Source organism: Lutra lutra, chromosome 11, assembly GCF_902655055.1.
Source record: "Lutra lutra chromosome 11, mLutLut1.2, whole genome shotgun sequence".
Lineage (NCBI taxonomy): Eukaryota > Metazoa > Chordata > Mammalia > Carnivora > Mustelidae > Lutra > Lutra lutra.
In genome coordinates, this window is record NC_062288.1 from 41,195,510 (window position 1) to 41,219,177 (window position 23,668).

Genomic DNA, 23,668 nt, shown 5'->3' on the forward strand with positions numbered 1-23,668 from the left:
TTCTGATTTAAGACTTTTATTTTTTTTCATGCCCAATGGGCCTGAGTGGTTGATGCTTGCCACTCCCCTTCCTACCCTGGAGCCCCCAACCCTTCACAAGAGGAGCGTGTCCTTGCAGGGCTGAGTGCAGAGGGCCCCTAGGCTTTGGCAGCTGCCTTGTAATGGGCCAGAGTGCGGGCTGAAGGGTCGGTGGCGTTGATCCACCTCGGCATCCAGTAATGCGTCAGCCAGTCGGCCCGGCCGGGGTAGTGGCGCTCAAAGATCTGACGGTAGTAATAGCCTTCTTTGGTTTTAGGAGTGTTGAAGGGAAATTTTTGGGCTGCTGCTGCCATCATTGCATCATCAACCTGGAAGAGCATAAAAACAAAATGGTCTTTTAGACGGCATAGAAACCCTTATATTGAATGTGGCTTCATGGCAACAACCAAAGATATGAAAAGGCACGACTGTAATTGCCCAAGAGACCCTTTGAATCACCCTTCACTTAGAACATTTTATATTCTAAAATATAATTTTAGAACATTTTATATTCTAAAATACCAGAATATACACAGCTGCAGTGACTTTTAAAGAACATTTTTGTGAATGTCTATAACAGAGGGTAGCTCTGAGTTTTATTCTTTCATGCCTATTAATGTCTGACCCCCAGCAGGGATGCAATGACGTGGTAAATGAAGGTCAGTGATAACGGGTAAGTCTCTCGCTCTTTCAATTCTAGATGTTACTACATAATCCTTCATGCTATCTAAATCTTATGAAATTCTTACAAAAGCATTGTTTACTGAGAATTTCTCCAACACACAAAACATTTAAACTAAACACAAAATGAACAGCGATTACAATTCTATTTCCACATCGTCCTCTTCCAGACAATATATATATATTTTTAAAGATTTTATTTATTTATCTGATAGACAGAGATTACAAGTAGTCAGAGAGGCAGGCAGGGAGAGAGGAGGAAGCAGACTCCCTGCCGAGCAGAGAGCTCGATGTGGGGCTCGATCCCACATCCCGAAGGCAGAGGCTTTAACCCACTGAGCCACCCAGGCGCCCCCCAGACAATATTTTTAAAGACATTATACCTGGTGTTCAATATAGTCCTGTAAAATCCTAAACCAGGAATTCTTAACTGAGGTTATTCCATCACTGAAGGCTTCTTTTGGCCGCCAGAGAATGTCTTTAGGTATCAGATTGGAGTCCTCAAAGGTCTCTCTCAGGAGATGTTTTTCTATCCCATTCTGACATGAAAACAAAGGAATGTTAGTAAAAGTTCCGAATATATTTGATATCAATGGACAGTTTTTTATCTTGGATTGATTCACCTACCCTAGGAATCCTCATATCTGGTGGCAGAGACAAGTAATAGGAAGAAAATCGATGATCCAGGAAAGGGACTCTCAATTCAAGGCTTAAAGGAAAAAAGAAAATCTAAATCAAAATGGAGAGTTAATGCCTGTCTGTTCAGATTGTCCTTGAGAGTTTCTTGGCAATTCAACCAGCCTCTAAGTAAGATAAGTCATGTTGTGACTTATGTTACCATGTCATGTTATCTTATGTTAAGACGATAAAGTCATTTTTGCAGTCCTGATTATCCTATACTACTGCGTGAACACAAAAATCTTCATTCAAAAAGGGATGCTTACTATTTAGGGAGTGAGGCAAACTGACAATAATTTGACTTTCCCTTCTACAAACAACTAAGTGCACATCTCAAAAAGCAGAAAAAGGCAAGAATCATGAGTGACCAGATCACTGAGAATGTATTTTCCTATACCTTTCTGCCTCAACATCTTTTACAGGTGAGCCCATCTCTCATCTTACTAAAAACAGTAAGAATTCAAAATTGTTGACTACTAAATAACTCGTTTTCATACAACATTCAATATAAACCACCGATCTACAGTGTTTCACCAAAGGCTGCATTATGTTTCCTGAATCCTGGTGACTCTGGTTAAGACAAATGGATATGATAATAACCACGGATTCAGTTCATTCCCCACACCGTATTTTACTATTTCCCAACCTCAGTGTGATTTGGTAGAAGCAACTAAGACATTTGATGTCAGTTTTCTATCATGTACAGTACAAGTCTTGAATTCTCCAACATGACTAGCTAAAAAGCGACAACTTTAGGCATCCAGAAATGGTCTCAGAGAAACCTGTTGGAATCCAATCAGCCCTCTTGGATCTTCACCACTCTGTGACCACACAGCATCCAACAGGCACTCAACACTTGTTTCATGGGGGTGTGTAATTTTTACTTCTCTTAAAAAGGCTTAGAAAGAGCTGCATCTGCCTTCCCTCTCCATTCAGATGGCAGTGGAGTGGGGCTGTGTTTAAAGGCAGAAAGTCTGTCGAAACCTACAGTCCCCTCATCAGAACCACAGTAACACTCTGAATGAGAAGAGCTTCACTTTCTCTGAAAAGTCCTACTTTGCAACATATAACCAACTGAAAGAAACAATCAGCCACCGAGCTGTTTGATTTTTGAGGCTATCTTTACGACTGCTTCTCAGCTACTGAGTTACCCGTGGGCAGCAGTGGTGCGGTCTGCCCGGAGCACATCGAACAAGTAGAGTTCCTTCAGAAGCCTCTCACTCTCCTCCTCGGCTTTTTCAGGAGAAGGAGCCTGTTTGACAAACAAGCAGGTGAAGTTACAAATACACCAACAGCTTGGCTTTGCGCACACGGAACAGCCTGTGTTTCTCTCTTTCCCACATTTCTGCGCTAAGCATGGTAAGACAAAAAGCTACTCAAGGTCTGGCGAAGGGAGTCCCTACTTGCTACACCAGGCCTCCCTTCACACCAAACGGTTGACGTCAGGCAATTAAACGGACCCTGTGGGCAATAACCATGCTGCCGCACGATAGTTAAGAAATATCAGAACTGTGATTCTCATGCTCAACCGGTCCTGAAGAATGCATCTTTATCTGACTCCAGGAAGACCTCTTTTTCCCCTGACAAAGCAGACAGGATCTGGTTTCCTCATCTACATCACAAGACACTCAAGTGTTAGGGCTACAGTGACAAGAGAGGACAGCACGCAGTCAAACAGTTCACTCTTCCTAGCTTCGCACCAATATCCCTCCATTTCAGAATGCTTACCTTGTGGAAATATATGTAACCCTGCGTCAGCTCATCTGAGCCTTCCCCGGAGAAGATCACCACGCTATCTGTGTTCTTACGAATGTACTTGGAAACTAAGTACATACCTTGGAAGAGAGAGACAAATTGTTCAACATCAACATAACTCTCCACCAAAAATGCATTCTGTTTGGCTTATAGAAGCTACTGAGTTTTACTTAAACTCTGTATTTATAAACTGGCTTCCAAAATAACGACTTTTTATCTATAAGCCATTTTAATGTACCTAATGTAGAATTTGTACTGTTGCCATGAAATAGCCCAAAACCATTCTAGAATTATTTGCATTTATTCTTAAGTACTTTGTTTTAAACTATTGTTTGAAATAATCTCTTAACCTTTATACCTTTTTTTTTAGTATTAAAAATGTTTTTGAGGGGCGCCTGGGTGGCTCAGTTGGTTAAGCGACTGCCTTCAGCTGGGTCATGATCCTGGAATCCTGGGATCAGGTCCTGCATCGGGCTCCCTGCTCAGCGGTGAGTCTGCTTCGCCCTCTGACCTCTCCCCTCTCATGCTCTCTCTCTCTCTCTCTCTCATTCTCGCTCTCAACTAAATAAAATCTTTAGAAAAAAAATATTTTTAATGTCCTAAAATACCTTACCTACTGAAGCACGAACGGTCGTAATATCATAAGTTTCCAAGGAAAATATGACTTCATCCAAGACCTGAATGCCTTCCTCAGAATTAAAGAGGACTTCATGGTGTTCACTCCCAATGTGATTTGCCACCTGATTATTTAAGAAACATCCATATACTTGTGACTTAAAAGAACTGCCTTTGAGAAGGAAACATGACAGTAGTTCACAACACAGTAAGTTAACAACAGTGAAAAACCAACCAGGCAAAATAGGAGGCAATGATTCTCCAGGCCACCGTATACAAGGTTCCCCAGTCAGGTTTCCTGGCCTCCTCCAGTCTCTGCCACGTCTCAACTAAGAGCCCATCAGCTCTTCCCGCTCCAACACTTCCACCTAACTGTCCAGAGTGCTGAACAGTTAGTGTGCCCTACACCCCTAAGAGACCCCCCCTCCTTTCTCTCTAGTCTGACAGGGCCCCACTATAACCTTGGCCCTCACTGGCCCTCCAGTAATGTTTTATATTACATTCAGGATATTATTCCTAAAGGAAATGTCACCCCCCCCTTTTTTCTTTGGCTATTTTGGATTCTTTCAGCATTGATCAGCTTGCTTTGAGACTGCATTCTAGCTCTTTCTCTTCCAGACTAGGAAAAAGGTCTCCTGAACACTGAATATGTATATTCATATATACATATATATATATGTATATATACATATATATATACACAAGGTCCCCCCTGCCCATAATCCTAACACACGGTGCTTTGTTATTAAAAACAAACAAACAAACAAACAAAAAAAACAGCTAACATTTATAGGGTACTTACTACATGCTGTGTTCTATCCTATGCATTTTAGACGAATTACATCATTTTTACCACAAAACTATCCCACAGTAGATACTATTACTCCCATTACACAAATGAGTAATTACATGGTGGAAGTAGGATTTGAAACCAGTGGTCAGGCTCCAGAGCGTGCAGTCCTAACCACTATACCATGCCCTTAGGTTCAAGGAGAATTATTATCATTAGGTTTTTATGAGGCCTGCATGGGCCTTGGTAGAATTATCTAGAGGACAGCGTGCAACACTGCTGATATTCAACAGGCATTTCATTCCATTTTAATATATTTAAATTTAACATAATTACCTGAGTCAATACAGGAGCATAAGCACAGAATCATTAATTATGGGGCTGATGGTTATGCTAACACGTCTGTCTGAATTACATAATGGGCAGAGACGGTGTCTTACCTTCCTAGCAGCCAGTAAATCAGTACTGTCTTCCATGCCAATTGCAAATGTCTGGAGAGGGTACTGAACATGGGCCTCTTTTAGCTGCTTTAACAGGGTGGCAGCAACCAAACTGGAATCTAAGCCCCCTGTGAGCGAGACCGGAAGTACATGGGTTACGTGCCTTGCGTAAGAGGAGCAGGTAGGATTTACAATCCTGTGAAGCCCCAAGATGAGAGTTTTACCATTTAAAATCCCCAAGTTTTATAAACTGAAAATCAACTTTAATGAAAGAAAACAATCTAATATATATAACCCGAGATAATGGTTGCAGTATATGAATTGGTTAAAAAAAAATCACTAGACATGATTCTTTTTTTTTTCTTTTTTTATTTCTTTACTAGACACGATTCTGAAGAATGTTTATTAGCTCGCTCATCCCAGTAACTATAATGTAAGCAGACGTTGCTGTATTAGTGTGAATATTAAATGCAGCTTATGGAAAACATTTTCATCCTCTAATGGAGAGAAAGATTAAATCCTCAATATTCTATCGTCAGATGCGGAGAAAGGGGAACCCTCCTACACTGTTGGTGGGAATGCAAGCTGGTGCAACCACTCTGGAAAACAGCATGGAGGTTCCTCAAAATGTTGAAAATAGAACTACCCTATGACCCTGCAATTGCACTGCTGGGTATTTACCCTAAAGATACAAACATAGTGATCCGAAGGGGCACATGCACCCGAATGTTTATAGCAGCAATGTCTACAATAGCCAAAGTATGGAAAGAACCTAGATGTCCATCTACAGACGAATGGATAAAGAAGATGTGGTATATATACACAATGGAATACTATGCAGCCATCAAAAGAAATGAAATCTTGCCATTTGCGACGACGTGGATGGAACTAGAGGGTATCATGCTTAGCGAAATAAGTCAATTGGAGAAAGACAACTATCATATGATCTCCCTGATATGAGGGAGAGGAGATGCAACATGGGGGGTCGAGGGGGTAGGAGAAGAGTAAATGAAACAAGATGGGATTGGGAGGGAGACAAACCATAAGTGACTCTTAATCTCACAAAACAAACTGAGGGTTGATGGGGGGAGGGGGTTGGGAGAGGGGGTGGGGTTATGGATATCGGGGAGGGTATGTGCTATGGTGAGTGTTGTGAAGTGTGTAAACCTGGCGATTCGCAGACCTGTACCCCTGGGGATAAAAATATATGTTTATAAAGCTGTAAAAAAAAAAAAAAAAAAGAAAGAAAGGATGAATCCCCAAGTTTTGTAGCAACATGGACGGGACTGGAAGAGATTATGCTGAGTGAAATAAGTCAAGCAGAGAGAGTCAATTATCATATGGTTTCACTTATTTGTGGAGCATAACAAATAGCATGGAGGACAAGGGGAGATGGAGAGGAGAAGGGAGTTGAGGGAAATTGGAAGGGGAGGTGAACCATGACAGACTATGGACTTTCTGAAAAACGATCTGAGAATTTTGAAGGGGTGGGGGGTGGGAGGTTGGGGGCACCAGGTGGTGGGTATTGTAGAGGGCACGGATTGCATGGAGCACTGGGTGTGGTGCAAAAATAATGAATACTGTTATGCTGAAAAAAATAAAAAAATTAAAAAAAAATATTCTATCGTCAAAACCTCACGGATGGCTACAAATCATTTACTTAAATACGCATTAAGTATAGTTAGGCGTTTTAACAGTCTTCACCTGATAAAAGGCAGCCAATCCTTCGGTCTGTCATCAAGCGTTTCTTGATGGCATTGTCAAAAAGGATCCGCAGGTTGTTCTTCACGGTTTCTATCTCAAAACCTACAATCACATAAAGTAAACGGTTCCAGAAAATCTTGGGCTGAATTATTTACTGAAACGAGGTATACACTCATCTATCTATCATGATAACATGTTCTCAACTGGGGACTTTGTCGAAGCCCAGTGTGCCACATCCACATGAAATAGGAACTAGCTCTTCACACGTGACCCATTCTAGTGACAGGAAAGTATCATTTCCACTGGGCGTTTGCTCTAGTACCTGGGAACAGTTTCTCCACGTTGTCGTAGAGGGCATGCAGAGGCTCGTCTCTACAGTGATGGTATTTGACCATTTCCACGGAGGCAACTTTGCCATTGGGCTTTAAATCCAAAACTTCATAGTGTCCCGGGAGAAAAGGCTCCACTTTTAAAAAAGGAGTTGTGGAGTGCTTCAGGTTAACAAGGCCTACAAATTCCAAAAGAGAATTTTACTCATGCTACAATTCACACTAACTCTCACAGGTAACTTACTGTCCTCTAAATTCCTATTTCCCTTTTTCGTACAAACACATGTCCATTATATCAGCAAAACAGGGGAAAATTAACCCAATGCTACTATCTACTTACAAGAGAGGTCACAGTGGTACAGAGATGTTGAGCAAGGCTACACTGATTTCTAGGATTTCAGAGCAATAGGAAAATCTCCAATGTTCCCTTTCTTCTCCCTAGCTGAAATTTCAGATCAAGAAAATCTATTTTCCATAATAAATTAAGTATAAAAACAAAAGATACACTAAGTAAGGAGAGAGACTTGAAATTATTCATTTTACGATATCCTGGCTATCATTTCTTTGAAGTATTTTAAGAAAACAGCTGTGGTTCCTGGACCTTTGAAAAGCAAATAAATCCAGTATGAGCTACTTTAAAGTTGGACATTAAGTCAGGCATCTACCCCTTTACTAGTTATTATATACTGTGTATTAACAGTATAATCTAAATTTCCTCAATAAGTTTTCATAGTGAGTAACCAAATTGACACCACCACGATCTCTGATACATAATGGATGTTTTGTTGTAAATAGGAACAGCCTATCAAATGCTCATTATGATTTACAATTTGAGTGTGTCAGCCCAGTAATCTGTCATACTGAATTCAAAGACCAGACTGGACCCAGATCCCATCACTAGCCAGCAGACTGCAACAGAGCCATACAACCCCTATGGGAGGTGAGGAGTTAATTAAAAAGTTTTAACCAGGGAATACCATGAACAGATTAGTTTTAGATACATTATTCTAAAAGCACTGACAAATAGTCTCTTGAAAACCTCTGGAATGCCCACCACGGGATTTGCAAATATGATCTAGAGGGAAACACAAAACCAGAGCAATAATGAAACCCTACAGAAAAATTCTCTAATTACCTTTAGCTTCTGAACACACGGCCAAAAATCCATCTTCCGTCATTGCTTTAAACAAAGGCCTGACTCCGTAAGTATCTCTGCCCAGGAACACTTTCTTAGTGGCAGTATCCAGTAAAATGAATGCAAACACCCCATCCAACATACTAACTGTTTGCTCAATTCCTCCTTTGTCATATAGGTGAAGGATTATCTCACCATCCACTTTGGTCTGGTATTCAAATTCAAAATGTTGTTGCAGCTTTGAAAAACAGCAGCAAAACCAACATGTTAGAATCTGTGTGCATTCACAAATAGTTTTTCACTACAAAGTTGGTTCAGTATTTCTACGTTCTAGAAGCATGCACTTCAGTGATTTAGAAGAATCATGGCATTACCAAAATATAACTTGTTTGAAGTCACAATTCTGCAAATTCTTTGTAACATAAAGCTAAACCCGTGCAAATTTGAGTTGCATTCTGATGAAGGCAATGTATCCAAAGAGTCATGCGTGGACAGATAAAAAGTCACCTTAGATATGTGCTATGTCTGTAATACATATATATTTATATGTCAGTTGAAGCAAATAGGTTGCCCCCAGGTGCCATGACACTAAAAATGTGCTTCCACACTGTAATACTTTAACTTTGGAATAGAGTATCAGCTAAGGTTTTTCCAGTTCAGTCTCCAAGACCTGCCTATGAAAATGGAAAGCAAAAGGACAAATGGGCATCTGGGTGGCTCAGTAGGTTAAGCATCTGCCTTTGGCCTAGGGTCCTGGGATGGAGCCCCATGTTAGGTTAAGAGGTTAGCTCTCTTTCTTTCTCTCTCCCTCTCTGTCAAATAAGTAAGTAAAATCTTTTTTTTTTTTTTTTAAAGGACAAACATAATCTGTATGATCCCCGGCAAACAGATGATTCCATCACAATGATAAAGACACATGATCTAAACACACCTGCTGGCCCCCAGGGGAGGACCGTGATATTCAGTCCTCCTTCCACTGCAGTGGCATTAAAGCTACTTCTCACTGAGAGACAAAATGACAGGGGCACATTAGAAGCCCACATGCCCCAAAGGCACAGCAAAGTGATGGTCACGATCACACCGAGTGCACAGGGAGAGGGTTTGATTACAGGACACCCGGACCCTGTGGCTCTCCATCAACACTGTAAACCGTGAGGGTGAAGTCCCTGGAGTTGCTCTTTCTGTGAACTTACTCCTATTTTTGGCTGACAGTGGAGAGAGAAGAGGTTCACATTAACAAAAGGAGGTGGAAATCCTGGGTACATTTTGATATTTAAAACATATTTCTAAAATGCATAAAGTTAATTTATGTTTGTCTACATATGACCTATAAACATGCTTCACAATTACACACACTCTAGGATTTATGAAACTGTCTCTGGGCACTCACAGAATGACCCCCAAAATGGGCTTCAGCTGCCTCCAGGGACTACAGAGCCACTTCCTGTTGCCCTCCCCCTACTCTGAGAGACTCTAAGTGGAGACCCTGGCACTAGCAGGTGGGGCTTGGAAAGCAGTCTTCTGTGGACCCTTCTGGGCTTAGGCATCTGAAGGAGGAGTATACCCTAAAGCAGTCAGTGATTTTGGTAAGCAACGGCTTCCCCCAATCTATCCCACCACTGCCACCAAGTCAGCACTGCTCCTGAGCTAAACTCTACAAGGAAGTTATTGCTTAATGACTCCCAGGTGCCGCTTTCCAGTCTCCTGAAAAAAACCACTCGGGTAAAAGCTGCATGGAGATAAAAGCCCCCGTTCTCTTGTCCCCCACACAGGTATCACACTGCCCTCCGACTTGCTGTTTGCAAGCCCCTTATGCTCCCCGCAGAGACTCCTCCCTACCCCAGCCTCTACTCAGAGTCCTCCTCTCCTTCATTTATTCTTCCTCCATGCCCAGCACACCTCCAGCTGTCTTTTATTAGCAAGAGTAAATATTCTTTTTGTTATAAATAAATAAATAAGTGGAGGGACTTTGGAGTTTCCGTTGCAGCAGACTTCACATAAACCAAAAATGGCCATCCTCCTCTTTCGTCAAATTTCTGGCTGCTCACGCTGCATACACTTAGATGACTAGTAGAAGTAATGGAATGTCTATGCTTTTGAAAAGACAACATATTTGATGAATTTAGAATAAAAATACTTTTGAAATACCATTTTCTAACTTCTAAATAAAATATGTAAAAGCAGAAATGTTGTTCAAGTTAAACAAGGTATTTCCTATGTCATTTAAGGTGAAAGGTTAATAGTGCCATAACCCAACCCAGCATTCTCATGTATATGGTACTAACTTGGCTTAGTAAGAAAGAAGTCTTAACTGTTCCTTCCTGTACTCTCACTGCTGTGAAATCCATTCTTACTTTTCCTGTTCACCATTTCATCTCCAAGCACCTAGAAAAATGATGCCTGTGTATAATAAGCTCTTAAGAAATGTATGAAAGGAATCTGCTGAGTTAACTATAAAAACTTCTCTAATGAGAAGCCTATTAAGAGTAGAGTATTCTGGGCGCCTGGGTGGCTCAGTTGGATAAGCAACTATCTTCAGCTCAGGTTATGATCCTGGGGTCCCGGGACAGAGTCCCGCATCAGGCTCCCTGCTCAGTGGGGAGTCTGCTTCTCCCGCTAACCCTCCCACATCTCGTGCTCTCTCTCTCTCTCTCTCAAATAAATAAATAAAATCTTAAAAAAAAAAAGAGTAGATTATTCCTATAAGCAGACAACAATGGCAAAAGCCACTGTCCAGAGATAAAAACATCCAAAGGGTGACTAGAATGTAAATCCTTAACTGTGAATGATTGACATGACATAACAAGACTCAAAAAATACCAAGAAACAGTATGAATGATGTCTGCTTCAAATAAAACAAAGCAACTATAAAGATGTTCTTGGCAGAGGTGTTTGGGTGGCTCAGTGGGTTAAGCATCTAGACTCTTGATTTCGGCTCAGGTTGTGATGTCAGGGTTGTGAGATCAAGCCTCATATGGGGTTCCTTGCTGGGCAAGGAATCTGCTTAAGATTGTCTCTCTCCATGAGAACCAGAAAAAAACTTAAATGACATTAAAATCCAGAAATGAGGAAAAAAAAAAAAAAAGATTGTCTCTCTCCCTCTGCCCTTCCTCTACTCTCCCTCGCCACAAAAATAAAAAATTAAAAAAAAAAAAAAAAAGATATTCTTGGCCAACTCGCAGTAATTTAATATGAACTGAGTATTAAATGATATTATTGATTCTTAGGTTTAACAGTGTTGGTGTTAGGTAGAGGAATGCCCTAATTTTGAAGAGATAAGTGCTTATATATTTAGGAGTAAAGTATCACAATATCTGTAGCATACTAACATGATTCAGCCAAAAATTTAATGCCTAGGTGTATATACAGAAAGAGAAAAGTAAGTCAAATAGGGCAAAACATTAATAGTTATACAATCTAGGTTCTCACTTTTGGGGTTTTTTAATATATATTTGAAATTCTCAAAAATAAAAGCTGGGGAGGAGGGTGGCAAACAAAAAATTACTTGGAAATTTTAGATTTAAAATATGTATGAAACACTAGCCAAATAATTCCAGATTGGAAAGCTCTTAGCCAATGTGGCTTCCTGGGGTCAGAATTTCCCCCCTCTTACCACTCTCATCCTGAGTAAGCTTTCCCCAGATTAGAAAGCTGTTCCAATTTTAATGCAGCTAGAAAATCACTTCCCACACTCTTTCCTCTGGCCACCCTTCTGTCTTGCCATTCTATTTAAGTGCTGTATGCAGACGTAATAAATATCATTAAGGGCAGCCTCATATAAAAGCTACAAGGATGATGACCTCTCAACTACTGAACTGTATACTTGCCCTAAAATCCTCCTGTCTCGGGACGCCTGGGTGGCTCAGTTGGTTAAGCAGCTGCCTTCGGCTCAGGTCATGATCCCAGCGTCCTGGGATCGAGTCCCACATCGGGCTCCTTGCTTGGCGGGGAGCCTGCTTCTCCCTCTGCCTCTGCCTGCCATTCTGTCTGCCTGTGCTCACTCTCTCTCCTCTCTCTCTGACAAATAAATAAAATCTTAAAAAAAAAAAAAATCCTCCTGTCTCACAGCTCTTAGAATGATATTCTAACTCCTTAGCAAGTCCTGCTTGATCGGGTCCTGTCCACCCTCCCAACCCCGCCTTGCCCACCTTACTCCTTGTTCACATATGACAATCCCAGGGCTGCTTCCTTCCTCAGACTTCTATACATGCTATTCCCTCTGCATGAGAAGTTCCTCCCAGCCCCCCAGCTGATCATGGTGCATCAGGTATCGGTTTAGGTGGCAGTTCCTCCAGAGGTCTCTGATAATTGGATCTCCCCTATCATCCATATTTTCAGAATATCAGTCATAGGTACAGGGATTTTTTTTCTTTGCTTTTTAATGGAATAAGCTCCATCAGAGTGCAGAACTACCTCTCATACCTACTATTGTATCCCCAGCACCAAACACAGGCTCTGATTAATATTCAAATTCATAATAGGAAAAAAAAAGTGCTGAGAGTTAAAGAATTGTAATCCTCATTTGTGTGTGTGTGTGTCCAACTCATTTGACCTCTTGGGTCTCAGTGCATCATCTTTCTAATTGGAGCAAATGAGATAATGAACATGGAAATTGTTGGAGAAGTAAAAAGCTTTACATGAAGTACATAAAAGTTATAACCAACTAGCTCTGAGGTTTAATCACATCCAGATACCTTCTGGTTTTGTTTTATGTACCTTCTTGTGGTTGTAGATTTCACCGTTGTAACAGAGCCACAGATAAGGATATTTCTTTACTCGAATTGGCTGCATTCCAAACAGCTGGTCAACCACTGCCAACCGATGAAATCCAAAGCAGCAGTTGGTGTATCCATTAACATTCTCAAAACGAAATGCATCTGGACCCCTGTGTGCAATCTTCATAGCACTCAGGCACTGCACAGAAAGGCAGTCATCACTGCCAAAGAGGGCCCAAATCCCACACATGGTGCAATGGGGCTATGGGCTTTCTATGGAGAAAAGAGCAGGCCAGTTAAATATTCAATACCCAGTCCAAGTCTGTATTAAATCTTGATTCCCAAAACTGGTATAAACCACTTCAAAGACTGACATTTAAACTATCTCGTCTACAGATTTTTCTGTATTTTTCCATTAGGTTGGCAGGCACAGAGGAGTTGAGAATGATTTAATTTACATACAAGTATTCAGAAAAGACACATGATCTTTCCATCCAGCAGTAGCAGTCTGGCACCCTGTCAATGCCTGCATCTCTCTCACCTTGGGATTTGGCCAGCTAGAGCTTGGGGGAGCCAGGCCACACTCGAGGTTTACTTCCAAAGGACAGATACACATGCGGGCTGGCTCCAACCTAGTGAGAGATCCCCAAGCCAGTCTCTCCATCTCAGAACCTCAGAAGCCCTCAAAACTCCAAGAGACTCCCCAAATTACTAATACAGTCCTCTCTCGGGTCTCTTTGACAATTAAACATCCTGTCTTTACCTATACCAACTGCACATCAAGTCTAGCGGGTAAAAAAGATCATACATATTGCTCAAGTGTTATGTTAAGATATACAACCATTATAAGCATTTCGCAACTTCTTGCTTACCTCTAAGTGATTTACTCAAACGTGATGAAAGAAATTCTAAAGAGAAAAAAGAAAGGCATGTTGTCTGATATCAGATACCTTGGCTGTATAACAAAAAGCATTTTAAGTTGACAGAAATACGTAATGTCCACCATCCAAATGTCCTAAATGACACAAATGTTCTCAAGTATTTTGTCTTAAAGTTGTCTTGGTTCATAGGAAAGCAAAGCAGGTAGGACACAAACACCAACATCTGTGAAAAACAACGTGGCAATCCCTATAGGCCAAGAAGCAAACAATTCCTACGGACGTTTCCTTGCAACTTCATATTCTCAACTGTGAAATAAAGGGCCATTTTATTTGGCTGCTGCCAGCTCAAAACAGTTATTTTACCAAAATATCTCACACTTAGAAACTTATTTGGGTATCTTTACTGCAAATTTGCAGCAAACCTAATTTGGAACAAAAATTCTCGAGAAAATATATACATATATTCAAGTTACATCAGTCACTTTGGGCAATCCTCTCAGGGCGTTTGCATCTAAATGAACCAAAGCTTTGTTTAGCTTTCTAATGAGACCACATCAAACTAACAAAAATTAATAGTGACTCAAACAACTTGGAAATGTCCTATGCAGTCCCCTCCATGCACTTTGCCAAATAGGCTCTAATAAGACATTTGAGAAATTCACTTAGATTTAAGTGAGATGACTACTGATAAACCATGTATCTTTTCCTCTATACCAGTTAAAAATGGGCTGAGAAATTGCTTTGAAAATCACAAGAGGTCATTAGTGAATCATTTACCAGTCTTCCTAATGCCACTTAACGAACCCCATTATTAAACCTGCATAAGGAACACACACTGAGCGCTAAAACAGAGGGGAAAGAAGGGAAACACACATTAGTGAAGCACACTTACCTTTCCCAGCAGGAAAAAGCACATTAAAACTATTACCTATTTTTGTTGGACTTGGGCTTACGTGCAAAGGTCCTACTTGCAATGCTTTTTCCTACTGCTATGACCTGTTCCCTGTAATTTTCTGCACTTCCTCATAAACTTTTAGAACAGTGCCGTCCAGAAATGTAAGCCAATATGGAATTGTAAAAATACCAGTAGGCCCATTAAAAAAGTAAAGAGAAAAAGGGAAGATAACTTTAAATATATTTTAACACAATGCACCAAAAAAGCTATTTCAATATAATCAGTATAACAAATTATTGACAAGATACTTTACATTGCCTTTATTAAGTCGTCAACATCTGGTGTGTTTTACACTTACACACATGAATTCGGGCAAGTCAGCATTTCAAGTTCTCGATAGTTACATGTGGACTGAATTGGACAGTGCTGCTTCCATGCATTTCATTTCCATGCTGCTTACCAACTAAAAACTTCATATTGTTTTATTTTACATTAAGGTATCAGCAACCAACTCCTACACAAGTTCAAGACTTAAGTTACTTTTAATTAATCTTACAGTAATGTGGCTAATCAATGAAAAAAAGAGTTATGAGTGCTTTTAAATTGTTAAGTCAAGGCACCCAGGACAATGGCCCATGAAGGAATAATGTAGGCCAAGGGCCCAGCAGAAAACTGTCTTTTTCTTCAAAATAGTAACATTAATCTGAAACCAGCCCTACAGAATAGATACCATTGAGAAAGAAATGTTAGTTCTTTTGCTTTTTTCCATACCGCTCCGCCCGTCGCCCTGAACAGATCTCTCCTAGGTGGGGTTGGTTCATCAAGTCACTTGTTGAGTCTTGCAGTCTGGGTAGGAGGATGGGGAAAGGAGAGGGGAGCCAAAAGGTGTGGGAAGCCAGAGGTGAGGGGCTAAGTGCAGACCCTTAGGCTTTGACCGACGCTGGGAGACCCGGACCAAGAGACTGCGCGAAACTCCAACTGAGCTCCAGCCACGTGCACCCTCTGGCGGGTCCACCGCAGGGCGCCCGGACTGCGAAAATTTCCACAGGCTTCCACGCAATATAATAATAAAAAAAAAAAAAAGTAAGAATTTATAAGGGCCAAAGTGGGCCGCAGCCCAGCCTCCCCGCCGTCTTTCACTTGATCCCTCCCTCGGAAGACCTAGATCCTAGTCTTTCCTCCCAGCTAGCTCCCAGGTGCGCAACAATCAGCCCCGCCCCCTTTACCGGCTGGAGCCGCAGCGCGGGCAGACGCCTGCATCCGCTTCTGCCCTCCGGTGTGCAAGCGAGGCCGCAGCGTCACCTCCTCCTCTCGCTTTCCCTCCCTCTTCCCTTCCAGGGGCGGCCCTGGGGCACGCTGGGAGGGCGCTGCGCTGGGCGGTAGAGCCTGGCTTACCTGGGCTCGGACGGAGAGAACAGCGCGGAGATGCCAGGTAGAGGGTGCAGATGGCGGGCGGGGCGGCGGGCTTCCTGTGACTTTATACGGGCCTCGCTCCTGTAACGCTTGCGGGAAGTTTCATCATGTCTGTGAGGACCAACCAGCGCGCAGGGGCGTGGCCCACAATGCCAGACCTTGGCTGGGCGGAGGAGGAGCGGGGACCAAGGAGGAACTGCGTCTTTCCAGCTCCTTAAAGTGTTAGTGCACCTGCTGAAGGGTAGCCTCAGAGGTCCAGCCAGGTGCCCCACTGACACCTAGAACCAGGACCTTACCTGCAGTCCTGACAATTAGGGGGTATTCTGCACTTGGTTCGTTCTTGGGGAAATCATCACTAAATTGATTGCAGCAACCCCTCTGCAGCAGATCTCCCTCATATCGTTAATTACAAAGTTTTTAGGCATTCAGGTATCAACTGCTTTTCTAAAGTTCATGGTATGCCACCTTGCTTTTACAAAAGACCACATTAGTACCTGTTTTCGCTACCTGAAAGAAACCCAAAGAGGATTTTTTTCTTTGGGGGAAAAGGCGAGAAGCGAAAATAGCGTTCAGCATTTAGTTTGCAGCCAGTCAGAACAGAGGCACCATGGATGGAACGGCAAGGAGAGCACCGAGGCGTTCCTTCCCCAGAACTACACTCAGAGTCAAGGGGCTCTAGCCTTGAGCAATGTCTATGGGCATCCGTGCTTTATCTGTTCATTTTGTGCATTCATTAGCAGGATGTGTCCTTAGGTATCAGAAAGGCCTAAGAGAGGTTATTTTGGGGTCTGAGAAAACTCAAATTTTCCATGTAAATTCATGATAACTGCTTCTTCATTTTATGTCATTTCGGCCTATCAAATGTTTTCCTAGCAATGCTCTACTTTGAGATAACAGGGAAACCTGTACTTTAGTTTCTCCTTAACTACTAAGAGAGCATCTGATACATACATGTGGATAAAGAAATACCTGTTCTATTAATAAATAAGGGGGCAGACGGGAAGAGCTGGAAGGATATCTTTTTATTAACTACTATGTAGATTTCACTATGTCTTCTACCTCAGACATAATTTCTCCTTCCTCTGGACACACAGCTCAGTGTATTTGTATTTTGTGCTGGATCATCGTTAGACTTGTGATGTGATTATATTCTCCTTCTACTGGATTGCCACCTTCTTGGTGGCACCTGACTTCACCTTTGAGTCTCATCATCAGCTCAATGGATACCACTAGGTAGATTCTCAAACCTGTATTCGGTTCAATTTGATTCCTCCTCCTATTTTGTCATTGACAAATGTCACTTTCTGGAAAGGATGGAATGCCAGTCTGAATTATACCACTAACTTCTTCTATGACCAGAGGCATGTCCTATAACCTCTCTGGGTTTCCATCTTTGAAAGGAAGTTAGAGATTACCGGGGTCATTCCAGCCCTGAAATTCTAAACACTAAAGTGATGAGCATTCTTTAGAGCCATAGCACCCAAGAAGGAAATTTTTTTCATTCCACACAACATCAATCTGTCTTTTTGAAACTCAAAATAACTTTGCAATCTGGACCTTTTTATATTACACTAGTTAGAATTATCCAAATTCACCCACCTGATACTTGGAGATCCAGGATGTGAAATTGGGTTTGCCTGGATCCACAAGACGTGCTCTTCTAATCATATTCTGCCCGTGGATGACATTAACAAGAAGAGCTGGCTCATACCAGAGACACTGCGTCAACCCAGAGACACTGACAGAAGGGCAAGGAGCTGACATAGCCTCTCTTATTTTTGCTAAACATTAATGACTTATATTCAGGATTAAATACACTTTTTCCACATTTCATCCCCACTCCTATATTGGGTCATTACCTTTTTTCCTTTTTATTTTCTGTACTGAGAGTTTGAAAGGGAAAACTCTATTTTATTTATTTTTTTTAAGATTTTATTTATTTATTTGACAGACAGAGATCACAGGTAGGCAGAGAGGCAGGCAGAGAGAGGAAGTGAAGCAGGCTCCCTGCCGAGCAGGGAGCCCGATGCGGGGCTCGATCCCAGGACCCCGGGATCATGACCCGAGCCGAAGGCAGAGGCTTTAACCCACTGAGCCACCCAGGAGCCCCGGGAAAACTCTATTTTAAAGGCATTGTTGAACTGGTACCAGTATTGCCCTCAGATTTGTTATGCAGTACAGGGAAAGACTTGTCCTCAGAAACCGTTTTTTTTTTCTTTTATTTTTTTAGTGTAAGTTTTTATTTTAATTCCAGTTAGCTAACATACAGTGTTATTTCAGGTGTGTAATATAGTAATTCAACACTTCCCTACATCACCCTATGCTCGTCATGACCAGTGTACTCCTTAATCCCTAACATCTACTTACTCCATCCTCCCACCCACTTTCCCTCTGGCAATCATCAAATTGTTCTTTGGCCCAGTGATGGGTATTAAGGAGGGCACGTATTGCATGGAGCACTGGGTGTTATATATAAACAATGAATCTTGGAACACTACGTCAAAAACTAATGATGTGTACTGTATGGTGACTAACATAATAAAAATAATTTTTTAAAAAAGAATTTCTTTCTTGCTTTGTCTCTCCATCTCTCTCATTTTTTCCCTTGCTTCTTAAATTCCACATATAAGTGAAATCACATGGTATTTGTCTTTCTCTCTCACTTAACATAATACTCTCTAACGCCATCCAGGTCTTTGCAAACCACAAGATGTCATTCTTTTTCATGGCTGAATAGTATTCCATTGTATACATACCACATCTTCCTTATCCACTCATCAGTCTATGGACAGTTGGGCTGCTTCCATATCTTGGCTATTATGAATAATGCTTCTTTAGACATAGGAGTGTATGTATCCCTTTGAGTTCTTGTATTCTTTGGGTGAATACTCAGTAGTGTGATTGCTAGATCATAGAGTAGTTCTATTTTTAATTTGTTGAGGAATGTCCATACCATTATCCACAGTAGCTGTACCAGTTTGTCTACTCACCAATAGTGTATGAGGAGTGTATGTATCCCTTTGAGTTCTTGTATTCTTTGGGTGAATACTCAGTAGTGTGATTGCTAGATCATAGAGTAGTTCTATTTTTAATTTGTTGAGGAATGTCCATACCATTATCCACAGTAGCTGTACCAGTTTGTCTACTCACCAATAGTGTATGAGTGTTCCTTTTTCTCCATATCCTTGCCGACACCTGTTATTTCTTGTGTTGTTGATTTTAGCCAATCTGACAGGTGTGAAGTGGTATCTCGTGGTTTTGATTTACATTTCCCTGATGATAAGTGATGATGAATACCTTTTCATGTCTTTTGGTCATCTGGATGTTTTCTTTGGAGAAACATCTGTTAATCTCTTCTGCCCATTTTTAATCGGATTATTTGGTTTTTGGGTGTTGAGTTGTATAAGTTCTTTACATATCTTGGGTACTAACCCCTTTAATGGATACGTCATTTGCAGATATCTTCTCTCATTCCATAGGCTTCCCTTGGTTTATTGCTTCCCTCACTGTGCAGAAGCTTTTCATTTTTATGTAGTCCCAATAGTTTATTTTTGCTTTTGTTTCCCTTGCCTCAGGAGACCTATCTTGAAAGAAGTTGCTCTGGCCTATGTCAAAGAAATTACTACTGGTGTTCTCTTCTAGGATTTTTATGGTTTCACGTCTCATATTTAGGTCTTTAATCCCTTTTGATTTTATTTTTGTGTATGGTGTAAGAAAGTGATCCAGTTTCTTTCTTTTGCATGCTACTGTCCAGTTTTCCCAACACCATTTGTTGAAAAGACTGTACTTTTCCCATTGAATATTTTGTTTTGTTGAAGATTAATTGACCATATAGTTGTGAGTTTATTTCTGGATTTTCTGTTCTATTCTATTGATCTATGTTTCTATGTTTGTGCCAATACCATACTGTTTTGACTACTACAGCCTTGAAATATAACTTGAAGTCCAGAATTGTGATGCCTTCAGTTTTGCTTTTCTTTTTCAAGGTTCTTTTTGCTCTTTGGGATATTTTGTGGTTCCATATAAATTTTAAGATTGAGGGGCACCTGGGTGACTCAGTCGGCTAAGTGGCTGCCTTCAGTTGGGGTCATGATTCCAGGGTCCTGGGATCAAGCCCCACATCGGGCTCCCTGCTCGGTGGGGAGCCTGCTTCTCCCTCTCCCTCTGCCTGAAGCTCTCCCTGCTTGGGCTCACTCTCTCTCTCTCTTCATCAAATAAATAAATAAAATCTTTAAAAAAAATTTTAAGATTGTTTTAGTTCTGTGAAAAATGCTGTTGGCATTTTGATAGGGATTGCATTAAATGCGTAGATTGCTTTGGGTAGCATAGACATTTTAACATTTTTTCTTCCAAACCATGAGCATGGAGTATCTTCCCATTTTTTGTGTCATCTTTTATTTCTTTCATCAGTGTTTTATAGTTCTCTTAGTACAGGTATTTCATTTCTTTGGTTAGGTTTAGTCCTAGGTATCTTATTATTTTAGTCCTAGGTATCTATTATAAATGGGATGGCATTGGAAACCAATTTCTAAGGCCTAAAATTTCTTTATAAAATATAAACCAAGTTGATACACAAAGCCAAAATATACTATTGGTTCCTAAATATTTTTAAGTACAAGATTCCTTTTAGAATCACAGAAAAGTTTCTCTTGACCTGACCCCACAAGATCACATGTTTTTAGTATTCCTTTGATAGAGAAAACGTAGCACCATAATTAAAAACAAAACAAAAGAAAAACAAAAACCCAACAAGATATCAATACTTCATATCACTGTTAAATAAATTTGTATTTTATTAGACACATCAGCACCAAAATAAACTAATAAATCGTAAAATGTGTAAGACATACTGAGATCAGACTATAGTCAATGCTCACAGAGTACAATGAGCATTCGATATCTCCCTACAGTAACTCCCAGCTAGTTTACAGACTGCCTAGAATATAAATTTCACACAGAGCATGTACAGAATACTTAGTAGTTGACAGGCAAGAGCAAGATGATAGATGACTAAGTTCTAAGGTTCTTTACTTCCCTAAAGTCTTTAGCAAATTGTGATTTTGCTGTACACTTATCTACCTAACAGGTCTGAAACCTGAAAACAACCTGGGAAAGGAGGTCTTCTATTTACATTTCACAAAAATAAAACTAAGAATCCGAGAACTTGAAGGATTTAGCCAAACAGACTGGATTAAATCACTAAGAACTGTATTTTTATATACAGAGCCCAATTCCCTTTACCACCCTGTCTGTAATGGAAGACAGATAGTTGATATGTTATCTAGTGTTGTTGGCTGTTCTATCTTCTACTCATACATCCAGAACCACTCCATCCTTTCCCACTTCACTTTGTGTCCTGGCTCCCTTACCCTCCTCTTCTCATGGAAGTGTTCAAAGGGAGATGTAGAGGGCAGAAGGGAGAATTCTCAGGCTAGTTCTTCCTCTGACATTTTTACTACAAAATTCCTCTCCTAAAACCCATAGCTTCCGCCACTGGCCTATCTTACTTCCTCTTCCCCTTCAGGCCTATCTCTAGGGTGCCAAACCACCTTGATTTTCCTTTATCCTGACCACACTTCTGTAATTACTGTCAACTGGAGGGTGACATCTGCTTCCTATCAGAACCCTACCTAATACACTGATCTAGGATATAATGGAGGACACTGTGGATTTAACTAGAGTAGAAAATGATTCATATCCTCTCTTAATTATTGGACACAAATGAGAACTAAATTATGTTGGCCTATTTTCCCACATCTTACCCACCCCTGTATTGAAACCTCACTCTTGAAGTAGCCTGGAAGCATTTAACATTTTTTGACCTAAGTCACTGAGGAATCAAATAAAACCCTCCTCTGTCAAGTAAAAACTTTAGGCTAGTTCCCCAACCCAAAAGTTTAACTGACAACACAAGATGGCACTTGTTCAGCCCTGAGAGCATTAATTAATTAATTAATTAATTAATTAAATTCTTTTAAAGAACTACTAAATTCTGCCTACTTGTGATCTCTGTCTGTCAAATATATAAATAAAATATTTTTTTAAAAAAAGTGGGGCGTGAGCCTGGGTGGCTCAGTGAGTTAAAGCCTCTGCCTTTGGCTCGGATCATGATCCCAGGGTCCTGGGATCGAGCCTCACATCAGGATCTGTGCTCGGCGGGGAGCCCGCTTCCTCCTCTCTCTCTCTGCCTACTCTCTGCCTACTTGTGATCTCTGTCTGTCAAATAAATAAATAAAATCTTTAAAAAAAAGGACTACTAAATTGATTTTTCTCAATGGGTTTGCTTTTGGTTATTTTGTAGAATGATCCATTTTCTAGAATTAAAATATATGTAGTAATAAGACAACCACATAATGGTAGCTCTCCTTTGGTACTCATGGATTGAAAAAATGTACACAATAATAAAAAAGCTTCATCAATATTAAAACACCTTAAAATAAGGTTGCATTATATTCAACCCAATATACCTTTGGTAAAGTGTTGAGGAGTTTGACATGCCTATTGTCTACAGAAAATGCTATAAAACCATTCAGATTTGCCAACCCCTATCCTAACTCCAAAGCTACCCAGGAGCTGATGACTCAAACGTTAGGTAACACTGAATTAGAGTTTCAACTGTTTTACAAGCCCCATCCCATCTCACCTTCCAAAATAGAAAATGCTTCTGGAGCAGGCCACATGGTTAGCACTTCCCTACACAATAGAAGAATTATTAACAGTAGAGCCACTTTTAGATCACAGTAACCAGAGCCGTTGAACTTTCCACTAGACATGACCTTGCCCACTCAGGGAGGAATTTAGGATGACACTATGGGTGAGCTCTCAAGGTACAGCATGGAGTCAGAGGGAGGCAAAAATGAAGCTGGAGCCTCCGTTTGATCTCTTGCCCTGTCCTGTAAATGTTAGCCATGGGCTTCTCAGCAGCCTATGATTCTATTTCTCTGCTGTTTGACCTATTTTTTTTTTTATGATTTCTTTAAATCATTTGTTGAAATGCAATTTGAAATAGGACCTCTGATCTTTACTTCTATATCCTCTACTTTTCTTCTAATTTTACAGAATTCCCCTGACACCTACATTTAAATTTGCAGGTTAAATAGTAATATGGAAAATTCTGAAAATTCCAATTTCCAGAAAAATTTGTCTATCATAATACTATTTGTCACTCCAGGATATGTTACTTAGCCTCAGGACCAGAAAAAAAGGGAATAGTAATATGGGTTTTGTGCATATGTGTTTTGTAGAACCACAGATTTCGTAAAACTGGGAATTATCTACTCTTTCAACAAAACATTTATATAGTCCCAATACAAGAAGACTGGTATATAAAAAGGAATAAGGAAACACTGGCAAAGCTGGAAAAAATGAGAGCCTCTCCTCTGAAAGAGTGAAAACTTCCTGAGAAGTTCCACTGATTTAGAATCAGATAATAACTGATTTAAAGAATAGAGTGCACTGAACATAGAAAACACCACTCAGAGTTGACCTTGCATAGCAGATGACATGTGAGCAGAGACTGATACTTAAGGTAATAATATTAACAGTCATTTACTGAGTACCTCCTAGTTGCGATGCATTTCATATAACTTTCTACTCTGTATAATAACCATGGAGAATAA

General features: G+C 40.6%; 1 protein-coding gene and 1 long non-coding RNA gene across 4 annotated transcripts in view; one reads left to right on the forward strand and one right to left on the reverse strand.

Annotated features, from left to right (window-relative positions):
• ASNS (asparagine synthetase (glutamine-hydrolyzing)) lies at window positions 1–16,546 on the reverse strand. 3 transcript variants are annotated; one of them, XM_047694208.1, is made up of 13 exons: window positions 16,032–16,545; window positions 13,733–13,768; window positions 12,862–13,133; window positions 8,146–8,383; window positions 7,004–7,189; window positions 6,682–6,783; window positions 4,978–5,105; window positions 3,746–3,872; window positions 3,106–3,212; window positions 2,529–2,629; window positions 1,327–1,408; window positions 1,083–1,238; window positions 1–347 (listed from the first exon to the last, which is right to left on the reverse strand). In XM_047694208.1, the coding sequence occupies exons 3-13, from the start codon at window positions 13,108–13,110 to the stop codon at window positions 138–140; spliced, it is 1,686 nt and encodes a 561-aa protein (XP_047550164.1). In that variant the 5' UTR covers window positions 13,111–13,133; window positions 13,733–13,768; window positions 16,032–16,545; the 3' UTR covers window positions 1–137. The 3 variants fall into 3 exon arrangements, with proteins under 3 accessions (XP_047550164.1, XP_047550165.1, XP_047550166.1); XM_047694209.1 differs by lacking the exon at window positions 16,032–16,545 and adding an exon at window positions 15,863–16,001; XM_047694210.1 differs by lacking the exon at window positions 13,733–13,768 and having other exon boundaries at window positions 16,032–16,546.
• The window catches only part of LOC125080430 (uncharacterized), a 12,665-nt gene continuing 5,028 nt past the window's right edge, over window positions 16,032–23,668 (forward strand). Inside the window, exon 1 of the long non-coding RNA XR_007121386.1 lies at window positions 16,032–16,068. This is a non-coding gene — a long non-coding RNA (uncharacterized LOC125080430). The remainder of the gene's footprint in view (window positions 16,069–23,668) is intronic.